This window comes from Phoenix dactylifera, chromosome 3, assembly GCF_051530095.1.
Source record: "Phoenix dactylifera cultivar Ajwa chromosome 3, Ajwa_hap1_PhDact_Kaust_v1.1, whole genome shotgun sequence".
Lineage (NCBI taxonomy): Eukaryota > Viridiplantae > Streptophyta > Magnoliopsida > Arecales > Arecaceae > Phoenix > Phoenix dactylifera.
The window spans coordinates 8,364,230-8,389,152 of record NC_143192.1 but is presented as its reverse complement, the minus strand read 5'-3'; the positions used below and the strand labels follow the sequence as shown (position 1 = coordinate 8,389,152).

Here is a 24,923-nt window from a genome sequence, read left to right as displayed (position 1 = left end):
GAGCAATAGGGGGGGTGTATATAGAACCACCCATCTCGGAGGTGCCCTAGAATTTAATGCGCTCTCTCGCACGGAAGGAAACCCCACTTCCTCCTGCGAGAACTGCCCTTCCCCCCCCATTCTCTCTCCTATAAAGCTCTTGCGTTCTCCGACCCCAGAGAAATGCCGTCTGTCGATTCCTCGATCGATGTCATAACCTGCTCTCTTTCGCCTCTTTTCTTCCGATTAACGCTCCGAAGATCCTACAATCAACGTAGAAGCGGCCGAATCTCTATTTGATTTCGCTCCGATTCGCTTCTTTTTCCTCTCAAAACCAAAACCCCTAGATTTTGATCTCAGTTTCTTGATTTCTTCCTTTCTTTGTTTTTATTTAGAGTTCCTTTTTTTTTTTCGAATTTTGAGTAGATTTTGGTTCATTTATCGCGTGGGAGAATCGGTTTTTGAGAACCGATCGGAATCGTGGAGATGAACCCTCGAGGTGGTAGATATCCTCCCGGAATCGGCAACGGCCGCGGGGGGAGCGCGGGCGGAAACCCTAACTTTAATGGGAGAAACCCTCAACAACACCAGCAGTATGTGCAGCGGAATCCAGTGCAGGGCCAGCAGTTACAGCAGCAGCAGCTGCAGTGGTCGAGAAGGAATCAGATGGGAAGCGATTCTGGAATCAGGGAAGCAATGAAATCAGTTCAGTCTGATAGCATCGATTCCAGGTAAAGCAAAGGATTTAAAGGAAAAAATTGTCTTTTGCTATGTAGATGTGAAGAACCAAATGATACACGTTACTATTTCATCTTCTTCTTCTTGTTTTTTTTTTTTGATGCGGCGGTATCCAATTATAGTCAATAGTATTTGTTCTAGTTAGGTTTCTCGTAGCCGGTGTCATTTCATCTAACGTCAGAACACATACAAAAGAAGCATAATCTTTTCTTTATCAAGCATGCAACGTAAATCACCTTCATCCTACCATTACAAGGTTCTTTCGCACTTTTTTTCTCAAAATTTTCCTCTGGCCACTGGCAGAAGCCAGGGCTTTTGGTGCAAAGTTTGAGAATTTTCATCAAGTTGACAGCTACTCAGATATTCCTGTCTAATTCTTTTTGGGATCTTCCCAGCTCTAGAGGGCCGACAGGTAAGAAAGTAGTATTAAAAGCTGGCGGTGGTTGTAATGTTTATGTAGTCGGTCATGGAAATTGGAACCAGAAGCATATATTCAATCTTTGGCATGTTAATCCTTGGCACCTGACTATTTTAATTCTCTCAGCAGGTCTTTGATTAGCGGACTTGTTGATGTTAGAAGGGAATTAAAAGTAGAAATAGATAATCAGGCTGGTTGCTTGTTTTGGAAAATAATGAGATAAAAAAGGAAAGGGACTTTCCATGATCAACAACATTTAACTTAATATGAGTGCCTAATGTGGACATATTTCTTCATGATCACTGGCCATTTTTTGTGGAAGTCTGTAGAAACCATTCTGGACAACTTAAACGAAATTGAGTCAGTAGGCTACTTTCCTCTAGTGGCATTCTTTTGCTTTCTTAACATGTTTGTAAAATTCAGAGGACTTCTATATTTTTCGTTTTCGTTTCTTTTATCTCTCTATATACTAAAGTTTGTGGTATGATGTTTCTTATATCAAAAAATGCTCTTCATTTCTTCTTGGTTTTTGATCTACAATTGCTGTGGTAAACAAGGTAATGCTGTTGCTTTGGTGTAATGTTTGAAGGATTTGAATGGCTTGGCAATTAGCTAAGAAGTGCATTGACTGACATGCTTTTAATTATATATGTAGTGAGGAATGGAAAATGTAAATCCAATTGAATGCAATCTATTAGCGGGTATCAAGCTGCTGGGCCAATAAATGTCTTATGTACTTAAATTTTGATAAGAAATAAAGCAAGTATGATAAGCAATGCTTGTTGTATCGCCCCGAACTGCCTGATTCAGAGTGTACTATCCTGTACTGGACCAGAACTGGCATGAAAATATCATTTAGGTACATACAAGCCCCAAACCGGTCCATATTGACCCGCACCAACTTGAATGTGCCGTACTACCCGATACAATTCAAATCGGTGTGTGTACAATATCCTACTGATTTGTAACATCCAGTTTCAGGTGGTACCATGATAAAAAGTGAGAAAAAGAGATCTCGATACGTGTTGTGACTACATTGTACCAATCGTACTGTATTGAACTGCTAATGTACCAGTAGAATACCCGGTATCGAGATTATGGATCTTGATGACAAGTGATTTGGATTTGGTAAGTGATTTCTTAAGGTGTCAGATCCTGATCTTCATGTATCATCAAGCTGAAAATCCACAATAATATGGAGACAGTAGGAAGGTTCACCGGTTGATATGAAATCCTATCCTTTCAATTTCCATGTTTTGTATAGCCATTGGCTTGCCAAGAGCTCCATTTCCCATTCAGTCTAGAATTGATCTTCAATTTGGATTGTTTTCCAAATTCAGGTGATGTGGGTTCCATCACTCTAGTAATGAAAGAAAATATTGAAAAACATCCATGGGGTCGTCTATATCTTAATGTTCTTTCCACTTGACAGGCCACGATAGTTATCCTGCAAATGCTTCTATGTCCTAATATCTTGTTTTTTAGCCATCTCGCTCCACATAAAATTGTTATAGATATCATGTCTCCATTATTTATTGTTGCTATCTCTTTTCACTTTTGTAGTAATGTGGGCCTTTGCAAAATCCTCTAGGCTTATATTAAGTCTTTGTATCAGCTGACATTGCTCATTATGAGAGATATTAGAGTAATTCAGAGGAGTTTTGCAAGACCTAGATAAAGAAAATTCGTTTTATGCCTTTTTAAAATATTATTTTCTATTAATCATCTGCCTTACCATTTTTCCCTCAATATAGTGTACCAGTATGTAAAAGAAAATATCTGATCCACAATTTTTTGAAGTCAAGTTTGATGAACTTCGTTTTCAACACGAGCACTCCTAAGGGTGGAAATCATTGTTTGCACTGATCCATGCTTATGTCAACTGCTGTCATTAACTTATGCTATTTGTCTCAGTGAATAAGTCTGAAGTCAAAAGTTGATTGAGAGAGGTTGGCTATTAGGAAAGTATTAATTTCACCTTTCAGCTTCTTGGAAGTCAAGTTCGCCTCACCATTCGTTGAAGTTAACAAGACCCTTTTAGTGAAGTTAGATCTTGGTTATCATACTTAGAGGTAGACTTTATTTAAAAACAAACACAACGAAGGCAGCAGTTCTAAGGGAATCCTACATTAGATACTAGCTCAGACCCTTGTGGCCATGACTTGCATCAAATGAAACTTGTTCTTGGTGAAAGCTCTTGCTAGATATTAATGATTAGGAAGGTCTGAACACCTAAGAAAGGTACGCAATCCTAATCCTGAATTTTAGAAAGGTTTAAGTGTTGGAAATTTATGAGGGCTACACATTGTGACCACTTCTGAATCTCTACGAAAATAAAGAAAATTCATGATAAATAAAATTTAAGGAAAATTTGCTATTCCTTTGAATATTTTGCAAAGATTTATTTTGGCCTTTGTTATTGTCGTTCTTACCTTTATATTGACTAGTTATATGGTACATACTTATGCATAGGAACTCAAGAAATAAAAAGATTCATAAACTAACAATAATAGAGGGTGAGCCTTGGTGCAAACCTAAGGTTGCTCCATTGTGATTTGGAGGTTATGGGTTCGAAATACGGAAAGGCAAGGCTACATACATTTGACCCCAACCCTTCTCAGTCCCCGCAATGGCGAGAACTCATGCACTGTGCCGCCCTTTATAGATTAGCAATAATAACATAGAGAAACCATATCAAATATATATATATATATATATATATATATTTTCTTTAAGAAATTTTAGAGAGAAGTCACGATTGGATTGATGCAATGAATTGTGGGGATGGAGTTATATGGGGGGGTGTTTGATGTATTCAAGTTTTTCCAGGAAAGTTTTTTGAACTGATGATCAAAATTCATATATCTCATTTTAAGGTGGGAGATCATGTGCAGAGGCAGCATAAAAAGAGAGAATTTGATGATCAACATTTGAATGGAACCATCAAGAAATGCCTTGGATGCTTAAATTGATGATGGGGTATCTTCTCATGCATATCAATTTTAGGTAACTCACATTATGAATACTTATTCCTCAAAGAGCTAAATCATGTTAGGAAGATTACGGGATGGAAATTTGGATTTTTAGAAAGGGGAGATTAGCTTGGGATTTGGATGGCTCATTTACCATATTGAGATAGGATAGAGTTAGGGATATGGGGGAAATCTTGGATTTGTGCAAATTTTTATGAGAGAATTTTCTTAAGCTGAGATTAGAGTAGATGTATCTTGTTTGAAGAAATAGGTGTTCTTGAAACTATGCTTTAAGGATAGCGGTATTGTGGAATAAAGGTGTAAAAGTTCAAAGAAGTTACCACTCTAAGATAGTTGTTAGAATATATTTCTTTTATGTTTAGCGTGTTTTCACTTGTATATATAAGTGTAGCAACTAGTAATTTTTCTTCCTAATAACTTCCAATAGTTGTTTAAGTTACCATAACTAGTTATTTTTTATTGTTTTTAGTTTTCCAAATATGTTATATCAAATGCCACAATCAATACAGGGTGGGCCCAATGATTTCCTTCATAATACAATTCATATACCTCCTTATGATCTTGGAATCATGGGATGTATGATATTGATATATCTTATTAGCCTCCTAATGTCGATCGCTTCCTCCTTCGCAGCCTCCTTCCACTCACTCTCATTGGAAGTCACCAACTTTAGGAGGGCTATTGTGAATCTGACTTCAGATTGACAATTATCTATAGATGCCACATTGTTGGGAAAGGGAAAATCTTTTGTTTTTGTTATTTTCTAACAAATATATTTGTGTTGTTTATTTCCCTTTTTTATTACCTTTTTACAACTCTTCTTTTGGACCTCTTGGCAGATCTTTAATGGCAAGCAGTATCTTTTGATATGTAGAAGCAAATAAAGGAGAATTAGATAATCAAGGTCATCTGCCTAACTACTAGGCTCCTTATATATCCACCGAGATTTAACTTGACAATATAATGATTTAATTCACTTAGACGATGTGATGCTTATGCAGCTAATGAGATATGAAGATTTGAATTATTTCAATGGAAAAAACTTTCTAGGCTGTATTGTTGATTATTAGCCTTTATTTGAATAGGAGTTTTTAGCTTCACAGTTATGCATCATATCTGAAACTTTTTGTGAGCTGATTTGTTTCCTCTTCAACTCTTCCTGAATTGTCATATAGAAAGCAGGCAATCCCAAATGTTATTAGCATGGATGCACATTTTAATATCCTTTGAGGTGGAGTTAAGGCTATGAAGCATCACATTGTGCATTTGTATTCGGGTTGTGATTAAACCTATGCAATCTCACGTGAATCTTAGGCAACTCATCTCAAACTAAGTTGGTGCTTTTTTCCCCTAGTTAACATTTATAAATATCGAGTCTTATTTGACTATTTGCTGGTAATTTTGGATCTATAGACATTGTTTTTTGGAATCTTGATATCAATTTTAGTGCTTTTTCTTCTTAGTTGCACTAAATCTAGTGTAGTGATGTTGCTTGGTTTCACTTTGTGTTGAGATATTAGGACTGCAACTCAATCCGATGGGCCATTTTGAAGGCAAACCTTAAACCAACTTCGAAATCCCCAAACCTAATCCAACCCAACCTCGTCTTGGTTGGGATTTCCCTAATCCAATCCAATCCGATCCAAACCAATCCCATCCAAAGCTAAATTCGTGTTGGGTCGGGTTAGTTGGTTCGTGTATAGTTGTGGCACGTTAATCGAGGATTGGTTTGAATAGGGAACTTAAGATGGGGGAAAGGTTTGGAACGTTTTTGTTGCATTTATATTATATTAGCTTGAGGCCTCAGCCATTCATCAAGTTTAATGGTCCACTAAAATGTAATTTAACAAGATTAAAGGTATAATTATATGTAAATTAATCTTTATAAAATATAAAAATGAACTACTTTTTTATGCATATATTGGGTTGGGTTGGATTGAGTTGGGTTCAGGTTGGGTTAGGCTCGTGTTCAAGTTGGGGTTGCAGATCAACCCTAACCAAACCCTGCTTGATGTTGGATTGGTGTTTTCAAGCCCAAATCGAACCCAAACTTGTAAAATGTTAATGCAGTCCTGCCAAATGAGTGGATTGGGTAGCAGGTTTGGGTTAAGCCCAATCTAGGTCACCTGTATTGGTATGAGTGCTAGTTTGAGTCTTGATTCCCTTGAATTTTGAAGAATGCCATCTTCTGGACCCATATACAAGTGTTATACACCTACCCATCCCTAAGTTTGGGTGCTAGCTTAGTGGTGGGAAACCTCAAACTAGGGTAACCTCAAACTAGGGTAGTGTCTACTTCAAATACATGATGGAAATTTGAATCCACGCGTGCTTTCCAAGTTTTGCCTTCAAGAGTTTTTACAATATCCACTACCTCATACCGACACCTGCTCTTGCATTTCTGGTTCTGGTTATTAAGAGTGCGACTATTCCAAGGTAAACTGAAGGGTTCAGATAACTTGGGCTTTAATTTTTCCACTTTATTTTTTTATTTGTTCGTACACTATTTGGAATTGCTATTCGGAATTACAGAATTTCATGTGCATCATCATATGCATTGAGGCATGCTGCATGCCTAGTACTCTACAGTATGTAAAGGCATGGTACTTGAATAAGATATGTTCTGACAAACAAACTGCAGATTAATTTAGTTGATGGTCCATGAGCATATGATTGCTTAAATGCTGTCTGATCTTGGGATAAGATTGGCAAGTGGAAAAAATTCTGATAGCGACCACACTAGGAGGTGGAAGAGGTTTAGATATGACAAAACAAGTTCAGACCTGTGGGTTGCTAATTTAAGATGCAGGATCTACAACTTGGTGTGGATCTTCATGGTCAAAATCTATACCAGGTTAATAAAACCTGAAAGTTGAGCATGTAAATTAGAAAAACAATGACATTTTAGCCTTTTTGTAATTGTGCTCCAGAATTTCCATTTTTTCATATCTTCTATCACTCTGACAAAGTGTATCTTTTCCTTTCCTGTTTAGGAAAAAAAGGTTTCTCTTTCTTGATAACTTTCCCAAAATGACAAAGTGCATGTTATGTGAGTAATTTGGACCCATATCTGAAGATGAGAACATATGCTCTAAGGAGCTGGAGCATCTCAGGGGTAGCCAGCCACCTAAATTATTATGAATTACCACAATCAGCTTAGAACTGCTCCTAAAATAGGCAGATGACCTTCTCTCCATTAATTTCTGCTGCCACATTTTTTTCTCCTTAATCATTGCTATTTATGCTTGCCTTTGAGTGATTTGGTTCTTTCAAATTGAAGTTGATAAGGTTCAAATAGAACTTGATAAGAAAGGTTTGTTTAAGCAAGATTCGTATTTTCAGTGCTTCTTACAGCAGAAAATAACAAGATGCAACAACTTTGAGAAAGACCTGGAACACTTAAAGTATATTGTATGCCCTGTCTTAAATATTGATTACAAGTTTACAATGGTTTCTCTTTTTCTTGAGATTTTTGCAAATATAGAAAGTTGCTTAATGCGTATAGAAGTGTGATTACATAATGAACATGGTAGAGGACTCCTACCAGGCCACACACGTATATCGGGAGGCGAACGGTGCTGCAGACTGGGTTGTTTCCTTCATGGCTCATCACTCTGAAGGTTTCTCCTAGACAGACCACGGGGCTGTGCCTATGCCTTTGCGCAGTATTTTGTTTTCTAATTTTGTTGGCTGTATCTACACTCGTCAGGTGTGAGCCGCTAATGTACCAAAAGAAAAAAACATGGTAGAGAAACATGTAGTAACATTGCACCACAAGTCCAAGCATTGAAAGCAAATTAAATGCATTAATATATGGACAAATATCAATGAAATATAATAGTGCTTTAACACCATTAGAAGCTATTCTATTCTTGCATTCAGCAAGTATATAAGGGCAACATTGTCATGAAGCATATCTTATAATTTTGCTATTGAATCATGTTTTAGTTAAGATTTGGGTTGACATGTTGAAAATATCTCTGTTTTTTGTATGAATTCTTGTTGGAGTGGATAGAAACTAGAGAAGTAATAATTTGCGATTAAAACATTTGCTACGTAAAGATAATCAAAATCAGTGTCTTCAAATGCGGTGCATAAGGCTACATATGCAGTTTATATATGTATGCAGTCCCTTGAGCAAACTGCATACCCTATATGTGGCTATAATATGTGGTTGGGCTGCATATTGGCCAAAAATGCTTAGCACTTTGTGGGCATATAAGGATTAGCATTATGCGGCTGCATATGCAACCTTCGTATCATTGGGTAACTTCTTATCTAGCCCTTTTTAGGACACAGCTCCAAGCAAATACGGCATGTTCAAGCTAATGGTCGGGCTGGTTGTGGGTCTCAAGCAGCCTGGGGTAAATGTATATTAACAATGCCAATATGTTAATTCTGCTGAAACTATTACTACTAAGAATCAAGTAATAAGTGGTAAGCACTAATTACTAGATACTATTGTTATTAATATTGCTTCGATTTATAAAAGGACTTTGCTATTATTATTGTATATAATATATTTTATTTTTAAAATGCTGTAAAATACTAACTGTCTATGTGCCTGCATATTTGGCCCGTGTAATGCATATGCACTCTGCATTCTCTTGACCACCTGCATACTGCATCCACCTTTTAAAACATCGATCAAAACATGATGAACCATGTTGAAAGTTAATAAGATAATTAGAAGTTTTAAGTTATATTTTGGTATGTCCTGTATTAATTCAAAGTCAAGGACTTCTGATTGACTTGGAAATCAACCAGACAATTTCGTGCAGTCGATTTGGAACTTCTGAGTTCACAATAGTTTCACAATAGTCCATGCTAAACAAATGATATGGGTGCGTAGTTGATAGGCGGTACTTGGTAACAGTTAGAGCAGTTGAAATGAATGCATTTTCATTGCTACTGAATGCAAAGACTTTATGCAGCCTTTTCTACTAGATTATAGAAATAGCTAGCATATCCTTGGAAGCCATTATTTGAAAAATAATGGCGAGCTTCTTTCAACTTCTCGGTAAATTTATCAACTTAAAACTGAGTCCTAAATAATGTTCAATAGTGGCCCTTGACCATTTACTTTGCATTATCCTTGTTGTATTTTATCATTCCTGACGTTTGAAACTTGCCATGAAATTAGGTTCTTCGCATACTGCTCCCAGTATATAAGGGCCAAGAGGCTCTTTATTGTGAGCCAAACATTTTGTGCTGACCTCTAGATTGTTGAATTGTGGTGGTCCTCTTTGGGCTTCTCAACTAATGTCCTCATATGCTCATGTTTGAACATTCGAAAATATTGCTTCTAGAGTCAAGTTGAATATCAGTCATATGGTCTTGATGACCTTAGATTTGTGGTTGACATTTGTTTTATGTATCAACTATTCAACACTGATCTTTTTCCTTTCAAAACCAAATCTTGCATTTAAACTTCCATGTACTCTATCTGATTATGCTAATTGTTTGTCTTGATCCAGCCGTTATACTTTAAGATCGAGCTTTCCAACTTTTTCAGATGAGCTCAGATTCTCTATTGTACTTATATCAGGACATTAAATTTTCCCCTGTAATTCAATGTCCTATATTGTGAACTACACATGATCAGAATGTTTTTCATGGTATATGATTCTCTTCCATTTTAGATACCTCCTTATAATATTTGCCTCGAAGAATGACATTCTCACACTGTTATGTAATGATGTGCTAGCTGATGATTCCTTAGCGTTACATAGCGCTTCGCATATTTCCAGACATGTTTATACCTAATAGCTTTGATGTTGTCACGCCAGTGAACTATTAAGCCTTAAACTAAATTTCTTTGACACAACAATATTAATTGGTAGTTTCACATCTGAATTTCCATTATCTTTTGGTTACTTAAAATGAGAATGCTCATCCTAAATTGGTACTAGTAAGGATGTATTTACCACAAGGTACACCATGTCGGTATCGGGTCCTGTACCGGTACAGAGGCTGTTTTGTTGTACCGAGTATCAATTTGCCTTCTGTACTATATACCGGTATTGTATCGGTATGGTGCACTATACCTCATACTGTTTGGTTTGGTATGGTATGGCATACCACCATGTGTGTCACTTACAGTCGGAAATTCACAATAGGGAAAAAATTACCATATTATCGTACTTTATATGCTTCTTATCATTGGATTTACTTGATTGGTTTGTTGGTGATCCACCTAGCACGTGCTAATCGTTTTCTAAAACTTTTGAAGATAGCTCATTTTCTGGTAATACTAGATAATGTTGATGAACTTGTAGGTTACCTCTTGTCAGGCTTGTTCTGCCATCTATTATGCAATGGCTGGCCTTTTGCAGTTTTTGATTTTACAAGAAATAATTTGAATTATTTTCTTTACTTTTGTGTGTGTATGTGTGTGTGCTTATGTTATTTTACACACAAGCACACGTGCACATGCATGCAGGCGCGCACAAGCACATATTTGTGGCATTGCAATCTATGTATAGCATCTGCAATTTGACTCAGCACATATTTGTGGCATTGCAATCTATGTATAGCATCTGCAATTTGACGCATCCAAAATATGCTATATAACTGAATTGATATGAAATGTGATGATTTTTTTTATTATAAATTTATTCAGAAATCTATTATGGATTTTCCTTTCAGTAGGAAGTGCTTCAATCTTTTATCTGCACTACTGATTTTTTTTCCAACTCATGGTTTCAGTTCTCAAGATTGGAAGGCACAATTGAATATCCCACCTCCTGATACACGTTACAGGACAGAGGTAAATTTAATCGCACATTTTCATGCTTTTATTGAGGGAATATTGCTATCTTTTGTACATTTTTCATTATTAAATTGTTTTGATAAGTAATCCCCATTTCTTCTAAATCTTTAGTTGCTTTCCATGGCATTGTTATCTACAAATAATTTGATTGTGATGTTTAAAACCCATTTTCTGAATGTGTCTGGTGTTTGCAAAGAAGACCGTCTCGATATTAAGCATTTTTCTTGTGCTTAGTTATTTTCTTAGATTATACTTATGAAGTTGCATTTGATGTAGGCAATAAGGTTCGTATATGTAGCTTAGGTTTAGGTTTATCTGGAAGAATAAGCAAACAATTGACTTTGGACTTGGTGTTTATTCAAAAGTTTTTCCCTGTACCTAGTGTTTAAGTTTGTTGACCCATAGTTAACCATTTGATTTTATTATCCTGTTCTGATTCTACTTTCTTCTGGAAGACATTTCCAGTGTTCCCTAATACATCATTACTAACATGGGCAGAAGTTGCTTTCTTTGGACTTGCCTAACATGAAGGAATTCAATCTTATTATGCATTATGCAGTTTATTACTAATAGATCCTTGAAGATATGCAAAGGCATATCTAGGATAAAAATGTCAATATAATCCTTGGGATTGATCATAGTTTCCCAATTAGCATTCAGCATGTCTGGGGCATGAGGGAAGGACATCTTCATATATGGCTGTGATATCTAGAAAGGATTGGAAATCATGCTTCTCTTTATGAAGATGATATGTCATTCTTTAATGGGTAGATGACACCCGCTCTGTGACATATATTGGATTCTGTTTAATGCTTGTGATTAATGCTAGACTAAGTAGTATTTGATGGATGTCTTTGATCTCACAGAAGGATGAAAAGATTTGAAAGAGATGGAGGGAACACAATGTGAACCTATTCCTATGATAGGATAAAGCATAAGATGGATGGGCTTTGGACCAGTGGCATATTGCATTTTTTTTTTCCTTTTTTTTTGGAATGCTGTGAGTTGTGAAGATGGATGATCAAAGTGGTGGCCTAATCTCTTCAGTTGGCTAAGGCTCTTGGTTCTGACTATTCCTTTTTATATTACATTGCTATTTGGTCTGATTCTTTCCTTATCTCGAGGGATGCTTTTGATCTTGGGTTTCCATGTGCATTAGCTCAGGAATTTATGCTTCTAACATGTCTTCCTTGCATCCTTTGTGGATTTTATATGTTTCCTTGGAAATCCTATTCATCCTTCATTTCTTGTTTCATCTATGTGGTCCCTAACGGCATGACGTAGGCATGCTTCTGTAAGTGGTCATTTGAATGTTCAAGTAATGTGCATATCTTATCTCCATGACATGCTCTAGACTCCTAATAAGTTTATGCTGTCCTATCATTCTTAAATTAAATTATTCAGTGGCAGATAGGGGTTCCAAGGTCGGGGTGGCAATCCTTAACTTGTTCAACCTGTTTATCTTGATCCAACCCATTGTAGATTGGTTGACAGATTTTTGACCTATCCTATATCCCACTCGACCCATATCTGGTCCGACCTGACCCAACTGCCACACCTATTCCAAAGTAAACACCTTTATCTATGTTGAGGCTAATGCATCATAGACGTAGCTGAATTAGGGACAAGTTGGACAAATCAAATATCGAAGAATTTTGCTTGTTGGCTTGTCCTAATTTATTAAGATCTCAAAGACCAATTTGTGTGGCATCTTAACTTGTATAACTTTGTTATGATTATCTTTGTGATAAAGATAATCTAGTGCCTTTCCACTACTTTGGAGGACTATCTCAATCTAGAATCTTGGTTTGATAGTTGGCATTTGTGATTTGTTTGGCAAGAGAGAGTATTTTTTTTAATCTGGCAAATGTTGGAAATTTTTTGCAAGGTTGCAGAGTTTAAGAGAATTAAAACAGAGAATATCTTACCAACCATACTTGTAGTGATCTGGCCTTATCCCACCTAATTAGGGTTGGCTTCATACATCCATCTTTTCCAATCATTCCTGTTACACTGTATTTTTGATGTTGCTGCAATCACTTTTAAAATCTTTTTGCTATCCATGATGTCTCCACTACAATAACAATTCAGACTGTAGGGTTGCCTGCCAACTAGGCATGAAGCCCATTTATTCCTAAAGTAATCTTTAGGTACTAATATGGTTTTAGGATTGCTAATTTGTTTGTTCTCCTACATTTTATCTTTTGTATCATACTGTGTTTATCTAGTTTTTATTTGGGTCTAGGGTGCAATTTTGTAGAATTTTTAAAGTCTGGAACTACTAAATGGCTTGAATGTAGGTAGTCTGGTATTAAGTGAGGGATCCTTTTTTTACAATCATCTGTTGGGGCAAAATTGTTTCAAGGAGAGTACATTCACATTCAGCATGTGGGCCTCATTTAATTTGTATTCTAGGCAACGCCTTTGAGGAGAGAAAACATGAGCTGTCACTTGCGTTTCAGCAATGGTTTATAACACACCCAACTGTTTCTCTAATCATTTCCTTCAGGTAAACTGAATGGTTGGTCCGTATCAATGTTGATGCCGTAAAAGGTAATTAAAACTTTGTATAAAGTTGGAAGTTTTGAATTAGAAGTATGATTTTGAGAGAAAATGTTGGACATGTCCCATATTCAAAGAGTCACTATGGTATCATGCCTTTTCCAAACTCAACCTTCAGATCTGAGATTATTTTTTGGATCTTATAATAAATTCATTCAGTACTGATCACAAAACTACATCATATCATGGCCTTAGTAGATTTGATTATCAAGTTAGATTGGCATCACATTGGTATAAAGTATCTGACTGCAATTCCTGATAGGTACTTAATGAAATGTCGAATCTGTTTATTGGAATACATCTCATGTGATTCATGGAGAGATGTCAGATTTTGTCATGAAAGTGGGTAAGGGACTCCAAAGATGGATTCAATACTGATGGAGATTAAAAATAAATGATGAACTCGATCAAGCTTCTTGTATAAAATAGATATCCATGAGGAATGCATTGATAAATTTTTTTCCATGTTTTGTCTTCAGGAAAAAGGAAATCAAGTTTTAAGTTGTTTAGCTAAGCCTTTTTATTTGAGAAATTGCAAATTTAGCATAATCAGCACTAAAAGTTTGAACAGTTAGATGCTGTTTCAGAATCTAGATGTATGCAGAATACTAATTTTATTAATTGCAAAACTGTGTGCCTTTGATCTGTAATGAGATTGTAGTTGGAATAATTGAACAAATTGTCATTTAGCAATTGTAAATATGATCCCGATAGACCGGCAGTCTGAAAAATTCTTTTTAGTTCTACTTTATACCAAAAAAAGGTGTTAGTGTTGGCAAAGGACTATGGAAGGTGAAATTTTGTAAGTATTCTTGACCATATGGTGGCACAGCCAAATTCTTCTCTTGACAATCGACATCTATAGTTGAAGATTATACTTGTCTGTTGGGGCGAAGTTGAAGTATGCTTCAGCCTTCATGCATGTGGTGGAGTAGGATTCAGCAAGCAAATTTTAGATGTGCATAGGGTAAGATTGCTACATGGGATGAGAGGGAAATTTTTTTTTTTGATAGGTGGATTGCTTGTTATGACTATAACAATTGGTGTTATGGAAGTTGCATTGCTGACGGTTGGGAGAAGAGAATATGGGGGAAGACTCTTGAATCATCTGAGATCTATTTGAAATGTAATGTTCCAATCTAATATATAAATTGGTGTTAAATATAGGATAAGATATGGTTGCAAGAGTAATTTTCAACAGTAGATTGTTGAAGACACCTTATTTTTTAAGGAACGGACTGTGGAAGAAACTTATACAGTTGCCTTTTGGTTTGTGATAAGGTCACAATGATGCATTTTTATTCTTATGTGGTTATCTCTTTACTCTCGAGTCTGAACTAAAACTATTGGGACATCAAATAAGACATTTGGTTGACAGATAAATTTACAATAAAGAACATGTTGAAATTTGACTGTCTTAACTTGTGGAAGTAAGATGCAACGCTGGTAGTCTTTACGAAGAGCAACAACTAAACCATAAAGGTGAAAAAAGTGCATGATATTGAAGAATCATTATCGATCAAATGTCTCAATCCAGCGCAGTAATCTAATGGCTTTTAATCGTGCCAAGTCTTTTGCAATGTGGAATTGCACAACAGGGGATGTTTCATCGTAGTAAACTAGTAATAAGCACCAGGATCATTAACATTCTAGTTTCTTGTGTATCTATTAGGGAACTTGGCCTTGGGGAGACAAAGAAACCTTATGCAGCAATTTAGTTGAGTAATTATGCAATTACATGGCTAGTATGTTTGTTCTTATGAACCTTATTGGTATTATACATATGGATTAAACTCTGGTATGTGGTTCTTAAATATTGTAAAAACATATTTTGGATAAGGAAGGATAAAGAATGTGAATATCAATACTCACAAGGAATATAAAATTTTATTTGAAGCATGGATAGGTTCTCTGAAAGAAGATGATTCTGTTTGGAAATTCAAGCCAATGAGCTGAGGCAGCATTACTAGTTGGCCATTGATGTGACTTGAGTTGAAGATCGATTGTTGTAGCTGAAATGTGAAGGCATAATGATGAAGAGGAATTTGATTTCCATTGGATTAGGAATTTAGAGACTCATTTCTTAGCATTAATTAAAGGACAGATATTTAAGGGGAAATTTCTATTCCAAACCTGTGATGTTAAAAAGGATGCTAGTTGTTGACAACCTTATCTGGATGACAGGTGCTACAGATGGGGGTGGATTCCCAAATGAGGGTTGGAAAAAATCCTTTTTATGAGCTGATGCATTAATTTAATCAAAGTTTGCCGTCTCGGTACCGGACTCCGTATTGGTGCTACACTAGCACTATGTCGGTATAGTATGTTATGAGATCTTTTCGTCTTACCGAATGTTGGTACACCACCCATATAGGATATCAGTACTGAACCGTTATGGTTCGATATGCAAATACCGCCCGGTTCGGGCCGGTGAACCATGAATTGGATTATATATTATGAAGTAACAACAAGTGTTCTTTAATCAAGGGACTGATATTCTGGGAGTTTTTTTTATTTATTTCAAAACTGTGATGTGAAATAGGATGCTAGTTTTTGACGACAACCTTATCTAGTTGACATGCACTCTTAAATGGAGTGGATTCTCAAATGAGGGTTGAAAAAATTCCTTTCTATTCACTGATGCATTAATTTAATTATAATTGTGAGGTAACTTCAGTTCTGTTAGCCTGAAAAGTTAGAGAAACTATCCGCTCCCAGATCAATGCCCTCTCGGATGGACAAATTATTGTAGGGATTTTATGTGGTCAACTATCAGGAGAACAACATTCCTTTGCTGTAATCTTGCAACTGGGGTTATGTTAAAAAATGGTATTGTGACAATGGGGTATCAGTCTCACAGATGTCTTTGTATTTCCTTCATTATTCCTGTTGTGCTTTCCTTATCTTGAATTCATAACATTGTTTTTCCTCCTTTTTTAATCCTTTGGAAGTCATGATCCAGAGACCATACAGCTACCATAATGTCCATGACTGGAAAGGGCTTTGGCTTTCTGAAAATATAACATATTAGTTGTTAATGCGTGATATTTTACTATACAAAGCTTTGTGATATTATTGAGATTTAGGTAGGGAATATGTCCTGTTTATTAACTTATGGGCCCTCTTTTGAAAATTCGGTTGCTATGACTTATTATTTCTACCGTATGAAGTGTTATGATTAGTTTCTGAAAATACTTTCACGACATTTTGATGCTGATTTTTGTCATACCAGGAATTGAGTAATGCTGCTATTGGTAAATGACAGCATGCTGAACTGTTTACAATGAATATTGCAGCACAATATAACGCCAATAGACCTACCTTATAATGTTTGATTATGTAATATCATTTGTTATGAGCAATTTTAATGGCATATAATGGCTTGTGAAACCATTATGTATATTTAATACAGAAAGCATTTATTTTTAAAAAATATTCTAATTGTATTCTAAAAATTGGAAAATGCCACATGGTGACTGTTCATCATAATAACTAGTGTTTAAAGACAGTCGACCTGCTTGGGTCGACCTGGTCAACCTGTCACCTGCCAAGCTATGCAGTTCGGATTGATGCAAAGTCTGTATTCTGTAAAACTTCGTTTTTTTCCTTTTTTTTGCCCCGGGTTGGGGGGGGGGGGGTTATCGGGAAGGGATGTTGTTGGTGGGGGCGGTGGAAGGGGAACTACCAGATCTAGGACAGAAGGGATCTCCTCCACTTATGATTAAGTGGCAGTGTGGGAGAACAACATATGCATGAAGGCGGATCTCTTCCTCTTCATCTTGTTCAACGTCTGCTGTGCTAGTATCGCACCCTGTACTGGTTGTCCGGCGGCACAAGTTGATACGGTCCTGCGCCATGCTGTACCGGCCCTGTACTGATACAGTAGAGGTGGGGGAGAGGGAGAACGGGAGAGAGGAAAAGAGAGAGAGAGAGAGCGGGGGAGAGGGAGAGGAAGGCTTCTCTTTTTTCTTCTTTTTGTCCCCCTCCGGCAATGGAGTCTCGTTGCTGGAACCGTCTTGGTCCGCCGTCGGTACGACTTAGGACGCCTTGAACCGGATGGTTCGGGATAGTTCCGCCAACCATGATCTTGTTCTTCCTTTAGTTTGAAACTATCAGAACTGCGGCAAACCTATCTTTTTATTGAAAAAGAGGAACATCTCTAGAGAAAGTTTTGAGATAATCTCCCCCAAGGTTTGGTAGCTTGAAGTGCCATGGTTCACTGGACTTAAACACCACAAACCCATCTGAGATTTGGGAATGAAGGTTTTTGGGCTTAAGGTCCACCTACATTTAGACCATTAATCTGCGACCCAGCTGCTTAGACAGGTTAGTCCGGGTAAACTGTTTCTGAACATTGATAATAGCTGTCAATGAATATAAATTGCTGTTATTTATAGGTCATTATAAATGTTTTTAGCATTACGGTGGTGAGATGAAATCACTAAGTTAGTTATTTTGAGATAATCTCCTCCTTACATTTGGTAGCTTATAGGGTGATAGTGCACATGGACTTAAACACCCCAAACCCATCTAAGATCTGGGAAAGAAGGATGCTGGGCATCTGGTCCATGGTTGGATCATTGATCTGCGACCCGGCCTCTTAGACAGGTCAGGCCAGGCAAACAATTGCCAAACACTGTTGATAACTGTCAATGAAATGTAAAATTGCTGTTATTTATAGGTCATCCAAAACCTTTTTCGCATGGTGGTGAAATGAAATCATTAAATTAATTGTTATAATTGTCAAGCTATTATCTCAAGTCATGGTTTTTTAGTTGTAGAGGCTATGTATAAAAGGGGGAATGGGTTGTATGGTTTCGACAACAGGGTTCATTCAAAAGAATTGGAAGTTTGGAAGAAGAAAAAGGTTTTGGATGACCATAACTATGAGTCTCTAAATTGCTTTTCAGATGTTCCCCCGGGGGGGGGGGGGGGGGGGGGGGGTAATGGGGGTACTGTTTTTCAGATGTTGGTCGCAATTGCTTTTCTCTTTCCTTTCTTTTTTCATTTGGGTGGGAGGGGAGGGGTTGGGTGGTAGGCATGGTGGCTATCTGCGTAGAGTAGATTGTATATCACATTATTACTTTCTGTTAGACATGATTAAGAAAATGTGATCATAACTATGACGATCTATAGATATTTCCCTTGTCTGTCAGCATAACTTGGCATTTACATATCATGGAAGAAATTCATTTGTAAGGGTGATTTGTGCTTGAAGAATATCATGACAGGATTTTGTATCCTTGAGTACACACAAGGTACAAATTTTTCCAAAACCCAGGCACACCTATGCTGGGATTTGTTCCCGGATCTATCGGCAGAAGTTGCTCTTGCCATTCACCTATCGTGTCATGGAAGATATATGTTTTATTTCTTTTAGTTGCTATGTGGTTGGTGAATAGACTGAATTGTGGCAAGTGGCAGATCATTTACACAATAAAAAAAGGTAGCATTAGAGTGTTTGTTCTCCTTTTTGAACAGCAGAGGTTTTATATGCTCTTATGATTATTTGGCTTGATTAATTTGTTGGTGCATAGACCAAGGCTTTGGAGATTGGATGCATGATGTTCTGTAGGATATAAGAAATCTATATAAATTTTGGCTATAAAGTCTCTGGATCCTAAGATCACATTCTTTTATATCTGAATGAAGAACATTTGATGCTGTATGGGAGAAATCTTATTGTCTTTGGTATATTTCTCAACCATAATTATGGTACAGTATGGGAGAAATCTTATTGTCTTTGGTATATTTCTCAACTAGCTTCTTTCATTCTATGGCCCTGCTTCTTGTATCTATACTATTTTTAAATCTTGCGAGCTATTATTGTTACTCAAACAGAGATGGTGCTGCCCGATCTTCATTCTCATGACATGGAATCTTTCAAGAGTTACATATTTTTACTTGTTCAATATGCCTTCTCAAGAACTGTTGACTGTTGTTGGGGTGTAATTACACCATGTGCTGTCTTTGTCCTTCAATGTCAAAACAATTTTTTGAATATTTCATGTTACTTGACAATTAATCTTCCACATGTTTTTTCCAGGATGTTACTGCAACTAAAGGAAATGAATTTGAAGACTATTTTCTGAAGAGGGAGCTACTTATGGGAATATATGAGAAGGGATTTGAAAGGCCTTCACCTATTCAAGAAGAAAGTATACCAATTGCACTGACTGGAAGTGACATTCTTGCTAGAGCCAAAAATGGAACTGGGAAGACAGCTGCATTTTGCATTCCTGCACTGGAAAAAATTGATCAAGATAACAATGTCATTCAAGGTTTCTTTCTTATACTTTATCATTTTAATTACATTCATAGATATGGTTACTTATTTGTCACAAGTAAGGTAATATGTTAGATTGCTTGCAGTTAGTAGTCAAAGGCATCTTATTTGCTTGTGTAATATGTATTTCTAGAAGCAAAGATCATTTTTAGGACAGCCTACCATCATGTTGTTTTTGATGCATGACCTTTTTGTAAACCTCTATCTGTTGCGATGTGGTGCATTGTATTTTTGCTTGCTAGATGTTCTCTTTTTAGGAAAATAGCTCGATTATTGGATGAGATACTGTTTTTTTTTGTTTTGGGGGGGGGGGGGGGGGGGGGCAATAATATGTACTGTGTATTTAGAACTTGTGGAGCTCTAACTGTTAGAATTTGCACATTACGTCTTTTAGATATAAACTCATTTAGACTCTTCTGATGTTCAGTTGTCATATTGGTTCCTACGAGAGAATTAGCTCTCCAAACTTCACAAGTCTGTAAGGAGCTTGGAAAGCATTTGAAGATTCAAATTATGGTTACTACTGGAGGAACCAGCTTGAAGGATGACATAATGCGCTTGTATCAGCCTGTTCATTTGGTTGTTGGAACACCTGGTCGAATAATTGATCTTGCAAAGAAAGGTGTCTGTATCTTGAAGGATTGTTCAATGCTCATTATGGATGAGGTATCATATATATTAAATTGATTCAGCTATATTTTTTGAATGGTCTGTTTTTAAGTTTTTGTTTATTGAAGAGTTGTTTCAAAATTTTCATCTGAAGTTAAATTTCCTTCTCAATAACTTTTGTTTTTAAACTTCTAAATTTTTCACTTCTATTTGTCAAAACTATATATTTCGCTTTATTAATATCATGCGCTTTTTTCTTATTGTTGGTGATGCTGTCATTACTATTTAAATCTGATTCTTTCAAACTTTCTCCTGAATGCCATCCAGCTTTAATTTATTGGACCCCAGAATGATTCCTGTTGTTGACCTAATGATTTTGATGCATTTCATTACAGAAAACAAAAAAATTCCTTGACATTTCTTCCATTAATCTCATTCCTGTTGCATGATTCTCGAAGTACGGAGAGCCATAGTGAATGAATAATAATACATTGTACAAAATATAATTTGCTGCAGAAATAGAAATGGAATATTTTGCTGTAATTATCTGTTCTTCCTTTATGCTTCTTGTGTGATAGATGGTTCTTTTCGTACTTTCACAGGCGGATAAGCTTCTTTCTCCTGAGTTTCAACCTTCAATAGAGCAGCTGATTCGTTTCCTTCCTGCAAATCGGCAAATTTTACTGTTTTCAGCAACGTTCCCTGTGACTGTCAAGGAATTCAAAGACAGATACCTGGCAAAACCTTATATAATTAATCTTATGGATGAACTCACCCTGAAGGGAATAACACAATACTATGCTTTTGTAGAAGAAAGGCAGAAGGTCCACTGCCTTAATACCCTTTTTTCAAAGGTTTGGACTTAACCATTACAATGTTTTGCATTATGCATAATTTCTAGAATTGCAAAAATGATGAATTTGTTGGTTGTGTTTTGACAGCTTCAAATCAACCAATCTATTATATTTTGCAACTCGGTTAACCGGGTGGAGTTATTGGCAAAGAAAATCACTGAGCTTGGTTATTCTTGCTTCTATATTCATGCTAAAATGTTGCAAGACCATCGGAATCGAGTCTTCCATGACTTCCGCAATGGTGCATGCAGGAATCTTGTTTGTACAGGTACATTTGATCTTTCAAGCTTTGATTTTTTGGCCAGGACTAGTTTCTGGTTCTTGGTTTAAAATCATTTATTAATATCATGTTAGAATACATTGCATTCGCAGCAATAGTTTTGTCTTTGTACTTCTGTCTAGCTTATGTAATATAAAGGTTATCTTTTTTGTTGGGTTGATGTTCTTTTAAAGTTGTTGCTGGCGATGGTGTTTGATATGAGGCTACTAGTTGTCTGAACATATGATCGATGTCTTTATGATACCTATGCATAGGCATATTCTCAGGCATGTAGCTATGGAGGTGAACTGCATGTATTGATCTATGATTACTACTCTCATACCGTCACTTGACCACCATATGCCTAAAAAAATAGAAAAATTACTGTCATATTTAATAATGGTTAGGTTCTTAATACCTAGGACAAACTCTCTAGATTTGAGGGCAAGGTACGCCGCTCGATGCTAGGCCCCGAATTGGTGCCGTCCTGTTACTATGTCGTTACGCCTGGTACGGGGGCTTGTTTGGCATACTGAGTATCGGTACGCCCTTATACCATATACCGGTACCGAGCTGGTATGGTATGGTACGCCCCATACTATCCGGTTCAATACAGTATGGTGTACCATGTTTGAATTTGTTAGAAATTTCTATTACTTGAATTGCATATCGTCGAACCGTATGATCAATAGTCATTATGAGGGATTTTTGTTTAACAGTATATTCACATACACACATACTCGATATATGAATTGTTAATCACCAGTGTTTCTTATTAAGGCTACCTCTGATGTTATTGTAGTTTTTGTTTTCAAATCTTTTGTCAAGACTTGCTTCCATGTTACCTTGGTCCACTTTTTAAATTCTTGGAAGCTGATTTGTGTTTCTTTCCTCATCAGTCTTAGATTTCCCCTCTGGCATTATATTTGTGGAGAATTATCAAGACTGCTTTGTGGATACATGTTATTTTCCTCTAACATCTACAGATATTGTGATGCTTTTGGACTTCATTTGTTTGGTTGCGGAATATTTATGAACTTGACCTCTGTTTTTAATTATGTAAAGCATAGTTCATAATTACATGTACAACTTTTTGTCCTCCATAGTTTCTTCAGGTGATCTATCTACCTGATGTTTGGTGCTTCTCTTCTTGCTTTTATTTGATTTCATATCTGCAACTCTTGCCTATAAATATCATCTGCTAAAATTTATGGTTCAACCAAGGGATATTAATAGCATTTTACCTGCACAAATCAGCTAGCTTGCATATATGGAGCACTAAATATAAGAAGCCCATGCATTGTATCTATTCAAACCTACTTATGAACTAATATTCTTCAGTTACAGTTTCTTTGATCATTCAGCACTTTTTTGTGACTGTTCATCTTTTATTTTCCAGATCTGTTCACAAGGGGGATTGACATTCAAGCTGTTAATGTTGTTATCAATTTTGATTTTCCCAAGAACTCAGAAACATATCTGCACAGGGTATGGTTTTTAATAAATACTTTAGGCATGTTGGTATATATGCTACAATTCATAACTGTTACATCAGTCAACCATGTGATAACCAATGTGCACTGTCCATTGAGTTGTTTTTTTTTTTTTGACATACTACTTTAAAAAGGGACGAAAATGGTTTAATTGAACAGACTGCTATGCATCATTTTCAGAGGCAAGGAGAAGGAATTGTTATAAAGCCCATACTAAATCATATCATATTGATCATCCTAAGTCTGCTGGTTTATGTTTAGGGTGTTAGGATGTCTTAATTCATCACCTGAAATGGTCAGCACTTATCTAGTCAGCTGCATGTTTCTTTATAGCTTCTGCATTGCATGCCAAAGTTCCTGGCAGTAATTTTTTTCCCCCCATATATTGCTTTGAAGTTCTTGCATTCTTTCCTAAAGTGTGTTTGCTTTATACTTTTAGGTTGGTCGTTCAGGAAGATATGGCCATCTTGGTTTAGCAGTAAATTTGATCACCTATGAGGACCGCTTCAACCTGTATGCACTCTTTCCCAATTATAAATATGTTCATTCTGTTTTCTTACCCCTTAATCTGTTGTTCTAAGATCTGGATATTTGTTTAATGACAGATATAGGATTGAACAAGAACTTGGGACTGAAATAAAACAGATTCCTCCACAAATAGACCAAACTATATACTGCAGGTGATCTGTGGTACTGATAAATGTGCATGCTCATTGTTGGTTAATAATTAGAAGACCTACTGTAAATACTGGCTTATCAAGTAAGTACCGAACTTCTTAGCTTGTTGGATTCTTTTATTTTATTCATTACTTCTATATGAACAAATGATGAATTGCGAACAAATGATGCTATATGCTCTTACTGGTGCACCTTCTCCCAAATGACTGTTTTTGTATAGGAAAGTATACAAATATTATATAATTTTTAATTATTTGAATCTTTCCTAACTTTGTCAAATTTTTTGGCAAATCATTCCTGAATGCCCAACCTTGCAATTATGCCCCCTCCTGGAAGGAGTTTAACTTGGAAGTGGTTCATGGCGGGCTTGTAGCCATACTTGACCCATTTATTTTACTCATCCTAATTGAAAAGCCGGCATGGTTTGTATGAATTGGTAGCGAATACAGTTTGACCATGTGGCATGTATCATGATTAAGTAGTCACCTCCTATGAGGCAGCCCTGTCTTTGGGGTGAGGTTGCATGTAGCAGGAGCTAGTATAGAAACACTTAATGCTCTAAGATTTGGTGTTTATTTACCATTATGAAATTAAAATTACCTAGTTTTTTCCAATGCCTTTTCTTCCTTCCTCTGTTATGCCTTCTTGTACTTCCTTTCCATAAACTGTTATGGGCATATTTTGTGGTCCAGATGTTTCTCAATGCAATCAATTAATATTTAAATGATTTTGCTCTATTCAGTTTCTTAGTTCTGTTATTATTAGTTTATATTTCTTACACTTCTGTAAAGTTGACATCGCCTTTCTGTGGACCATTATCCCTCCAGGGTTTATTTTGTCACCTTGTCCAACATACTAGTGATGGCATCTTGTGAGGTGTTCAGTGAAACTGAGTACGTTCAGATCATATTGGGGACCCTATATGCTGATACCTGTTATGTGGTACTTCAAATCGTTGTTGTGTTCTGACTTGTAGGTTTTTATGTTGCTTTGTGGTGACCTTTTTCTTTTAGCACTAACAAGTTGCGGGTAAAAGTTTTAATTGCTCTAACTCCCAGTCGTTTGCCTCCAAGTATTTGTGGTTCTGTTGTAGGGAGTCCTAGTTTTATTCTGATAAACTTCAAAGTGTTACATGGCTTTAAGTCATAAAATGCTCCACTGTGGAGACCTGGCATTAGAGTTTCTAGTGCTCAGGTTTTTGCGGAGTCCATGCATTTAAATGTTTTATGTATTATCAGATCTGAAGATTTTAAAGATCTATATGGTACTTCTTTCTGGACAA

General features: G+C 36.4%; 1 protein-coding gene across 2 annotated transcripts; it reads left to right on the top strand.

Moving 5' to 3' along the window:
* Nucleotides 1–24,923, top strand: LOC103710556 (DEAD-box ATP-dependent RNA helicase 6-like). Of its 2 annotated transcripts, none has more exons than XM_008796325.5 (10): nucleotides 1–710; nucleotides 10,837–10,897; nucleotides 19,509–19,743; nucleotides 20,176–20,414; nucleotides 20,960–21,211; nucleotides 21,299–21,479; nucleotides 22,870–22,958; nucleotides 23,403–23,476; nucleotides 23,569–23,723; nucleotides 24,469–24,923. In XM_008796325.5, exons 1-9 carry the CDS (start codon nucleotides 466–468, stop codon nucleotides 23,645–23,647), a joined length of 1,455 nt encoding a protein of 484 aa, XP_008794547.3. In that variant the 5' UTR covers nucleotides 1–465; the 3' UTR covers nucleotides 23,648–23,723; nucleotides 24,469–24,923. The 2 variants fall into 2 exon arrangements, with proteins under 2 accessions (XP_008794547.3, XP_038976622.2); XM_039120694.2 differs by lacking the exon at nucleotides 24,469–24,923 and adding an exon at nucleotides 23,978–24,254.